This window comes from Zingiber officinale, chromosome 11A (assembly GCF_018446385.1).
Source record: "Zingiber officinale cultivar Zhangliang chromosome 11A, Zo_v1.1, whole genome shotgun sequence".
NCBI classification, from domain to species: Eukaryota; Viridiplantae; Streptophyta; class Magnoliopsida; order Zingiberales; family Zingiberaceae; genus Zingiber; species Zingiber officinale.
The window spans coordinates 81,958,290-81,962,717 of NC_056006.1; the positions used below are offsets into that span (position 1 = coordinate 81,958,290).

At 44.0% G+C, this 4,428-nt stretch overlaps 1 protein-coding gene across 1 annotated transcript; it reads left to right on the forward strand.

Moving 5' to 3' along the window:
* The first annotated feature begins 465 nt into the window (after positions 1 to 465).
* Positions 466 to 1,959, forward strand: LOC122032573 (NDR1/HIN1-like protein 6). Its single transcript, XM_042591878.1, has 2 exons — positions 466 to 1,253; positions 1,356 to 1,959. The coding sequence occupies exons 1-2, from the start codon at positions 594 to 596 to the stop codon at positions 1,440 to 1,442; spliced, it is 747 nt and encodes a 248-aa protein (XP_042447812.1). The 5' UTR covers positions 466 to 593; the 3' UTR covers positions 1,443 to 1,959.
* Positions 1,960 to 4,428: the final 2,469 nt, after the last annotated feature.

A 4,428-nucleotide genomic window follows, 5' to 3' on the forward strand; every position in this document is an offset into this window, starting at 1 on the left:
TCTCATTGTCAAGCTTCCATCTGCAGGATCTTCAAACAACGGAGCAAAGAAGAGCTAAGTTAAAAACTTATCATCTTTGTTTTATCTTTCTTTTCTCTACTGTTGCTAGTTAATCGTCGGAAGAAGACGGATATCATGTAAAATTGGATTGGAAATATTAAAGTTATATTTTACTTCAAATTTTCAACTACAACTCTGGTTAAAACGCAATCGAGATTATTCATCCACTGTAGCTCTCGGCCCTGACATTATCATTGAATAAAATGTACTGTAAAAAATAAATGAACTTTCATTGAATCACCATTTAACCGTGTGGATCTCCTCACTGTTTTCTTCCAAAATGCAGTGGCCAAAATGGGCACCAGCACAAAGGACAACTAAAGGAGCGTGGTTTTACTTTAAGACGAAGCAAGCGGCCCACTGAAACATTAGAATATGCGTTCCGCACTTATTGTTGTAAAGGCAAACGAAGAAAATCCAAATTAGCTTAAAAGCCCCGCTTCCACTACCACTTCTACGACTTCGATCGAGGATAGAAGCAGGCACAGACCCCTCTCAGGAATCGGGAAGTGCGGTGGTGGATTTCGCCGGCGATGACGACGCCCAACAACCTTCCCAACGGCGGCCGCCACCAGCGCCCACACCCTCCGCCCGACCCTCGGAGGCAGCGCCACTACCTCGGCACGCCCATGGCCACTCCTTCCTCCTCCTCTTCCTCCGCCGCCTCCTTCAAGGGTTGCTGCTGCTGCCTCTTCCTACTCCTCACCTTCCTCGCCCTCCTCGCCGTCGCCGTCGCTCTCGTCGTCGTCCTCGTCCTCAAGCCCAAGAAGCCCCAGTTCGACCTCCAGCAGGTGGCCGTGCAGTACCTCCTCGTCGCCCCCACCGCCTCCCCTTCGGACCCCAGTTTCTCCGCCGGAGGGAGCCCCCCCGCGGCCTACCTCTCCCTCAACATCTCGCTGCTCTTCATCGCGGACAACCCCAACAAGGTGGGAATCCGGTACGAGGCGGCGGCGCTCGATGTGATGTACCGCGGCGTGCCGCTCGGCGTGGCGACGGTGCCGGGCTTCGAGCAGCCCGCGCACAGCAGCCGCCTCGTCCAGACCCGCGTCGCCGTCGACCGCTTCAACGTGCTCCAGGCAGACGCGCTCAACCTCGTCCGCGACGCCGCCATCAACGACCGCGTCGACCTTCGCCTCACCGGCGACGTCGCCGCCAAGATCCTTCTCCTCGGCATATCCACCCCTAGGGTTCAGGTGATCGAATCCTTATTTTCCTTCGTCTTTTCCCCAATTCAATTAAGAATATCTATCAAAAAGAAACTAAATCAGACTTTTTTTGTTCGAAAAAATAAAAAGGCGTCGGTGGATTGCGCAATCGTGATCAGCCCCAGAAAGCAATCACTCACCTACAAGCAGTGCGGTGTCGACGGTTTAAATTTGTAAATCATAAACAGAAAAGACGAGTTCAGTTAGCTTAAAGGCGAAGCAAAGTGGTTGTCAGCTGTGGAAAACAAGCCACCACTGGCACTCATCCAATGCAGCCCATCCAAGTGCTCGCTCATTTCCCCCCTTTATTTTTTTTCTGGGGAGAGTGAGGTAGAACTGAAGCTTTTCCCAACGTCAATTTGTTCTCTGCTTTTGCTGACCATTTTCCAGTTTCAAATCCAGAAGTGATTTGGTGTTTCGATTTAGGTGTGCTAAGTGTTTTGATTTTGAGGATGTTAGGAGTCATGATGATTTCATTTTTCGTCTGCTACAGGAAGATATGTGGCATCGAGTCATTACTGTAGTATTTTGCTAAACTAATGTGCCAGGCAAAGCACAAAGGTTAGTATAGCTGTTTCTGAAGCAAAAGTTGTGATTCTTGTAGAAGACGATCAACGTGTAAAGCCTGCATGGATTGAGCGTCTTCACTCTGAGTTGATTGTGCAAATGCAGTGAGTGAACCTTCTATTTCGCAGTGAAGCATGCGCACTCTAGTCTCCTGGTCCAAGTACTTTTTTAATCATCTTGTTAGATTGCAATAAAGTTGGAGTTTGTTTGAAACAAGATTAAACATATTAGGGCATTTTGAGAATATTTAAATAAAATTAAACTGCGAGTGTAATTTTAATGGAGTGGGGTTGTTTTTCATCCATTTAGCAGCGTGTTTTGATCAATTTAATCAATAGAGTTATGTTGTCATGAGGTTAGTTCATGTACATCGAGATTCTGTCCCTTCGGGGTGGTGCGATGGTTAAGACATGGGGTGTTATCATATAAGGTCTTGGGGTCGAAATTCAATTCAGCGTGATCGAGCATAATCTCTCCCATATCTTGGTTATTTGTACTAATGACTAGTAGTCATCCATGATTTACCTTTTTCATGTTATACTAATGACCGAGTGAATCATCTTTTACCACATGTACATCGAGATTCTTCTGCGGGGCAGAGTCAGTGGCCCGCAGAATCAGTGGACAAGGATTTGCAGTAAAGCTGAGGAAATTTTTTTTCTCTATATGGACCAATTATAATTTTTTGATTTACCTTTCTACGTAGTGAAGTTATTAGGTAGTGGATTTTATCTTGTACTACCATATACATTGAGATTCTTGATTTTTTCCTTAAATGGGAAAAAAATCTAGACGTTTAAGGCCCGAGTACTAAACCTAATAATTTCTTTCCCTCTTTTCCTTCTGGATTCAACATGATCGGCCTGACCCACATACTTCCACATCTGGAGCTGTTTTGATCCCTTAATAATAGATTATTATGAGATATCGTAAATAATTTATAGATTAATGTAAGATTAAATAGTTTATAATTTAGAATATGTTGTTATTTGATCATGTCTTAAATTGGTGAAGATGAAATTCTGAATACATGACTTAGATGTTGACGAAATGAAGATTACTCGTTGTTTAAAGATAACTTCGAAGTACTTCTGTGTATTAAGAGTGTTAGTGATCAGATCAAAGAAGTGATATCCGGCATAGGTCTTCCGATGCTCAAGTCAGTGATCGGTAGAAGATGATGAACACTAGTATGAATAAATAGTGGAACTTGTATAGTCTCGTATAATGTGAGTGTACCTGTGTATGAAGACGTCTTTTATAGTGTTATTATTTATTTGTACATGAATCTCAAAACGTTTTTAGAAAATGATATACCATAAAGATGCACTGACACCTTTTCCAAAATGAACTCACAATCTTTGCGTTTGGCAAAGAGGAAGCTTCTGATGTGCAGCTTGCATATAGAATAATCGTTGCCCTTCGTAGCACAAAATGCCAAAAAGAAATATGAGGCCATTGGGTTAGAGACCCACAACCTGCTTACCTGGTAAATCAACATAACTTTTCCCATGATCCGGTCTACAGTCACTTAGCCGATCGGGTATATAAAATGTCATTGGGGACTCATCCTTGACTAGGCTTATTGGTTTTAACCAAAGAGTTCAATCGGATTTAGTGTCGATTTTGTTTGATCGGAACGTAGTTTCGATCGACTGAACTGCTCAACCGAGCTATTCAATTATGCTATCTTAAAGAAATTGAGCTATTTTGGCCATGGAGAGTGCTGACACTTCTTGAACTATTCATTCATATTGAGAGGCTTGCATTTGACCGGTTCGTTGATTTGGTTGGATAACCTCAAGGGTAGATCCTCTAGTACAAAAAAGTGGATCAGGGATGACTCACTTATAATTACGGTCGGATCGTGAACCTGATCTAGCCGCAATTAGTTGTGATCCTTCTCTGGGTTCACCATCCCCTAGATTATAGTTTGGGTTGGAGTAGGTGACCGGAGACCGACAGCGGTGGGCAAGTGACCAGACAGCCTAGCACAGAGTGAGGGTCGACCTCCAGGTGGCCTTCGGCTATTCATTCCGATCTAAACTATAACCTGAGAGACAATGAATTCAAGAAGGAATCACAATTAATTATGATCGGATTGTAGTCACGAATTAACCGTAATTATAAGTAGTTTACCTCCTAAATCATTTTTTTTTTTTGAATCAAAAGATCTAGACTCAATAACCTCTGGGCTGTAAAAATTGAGGATTAATCGATTTTTGACTTTGGTCGTTATATCAGTGGACCTTCTAGAATTTAATCCTACTCCGGATCCATATGAATCACCGTATCGTTATTCATTATGTCCCAATCGTTTTCCCGCTAATAATTGTAGCATATCCGATCCGACATCTCCACCATTATCGGGTTGAGGTGGACGGATCATGTGGCACCGAGCGAGACACCGCATCCCGACACGTTTCACCAAACCTTCTTCTACACTGGATCCCATCGTCTCATATCTCGTTCGCGCCGAGACACGCTCCTATCTGTCATATCGAACTTTGGGGACGCGACGTGTACACGGGCCCCCAGCCCGTTCCGAAGCCGAACCGCATACCCGCCGATTCGCCATCTCTCTTTCGGTCTTTCC

Excerpts from the sequence above, each read along its gene's own strand:
- LOC122032573 (XM_042591878.1), top strand. The coding sequence starts at position 594 with ATGACGACGCCCAACAACCTTCCCAACGGCGGCCGCCACCAGCGCCCA. Across the intron at positions 1,254-1,355 it reads TATCCACCCCTAGGGTTCAG|GCGTCGGTGGATTGCGCAAT; the intron begins GTGATCGAATCC and ends AAAAATAAAAAG.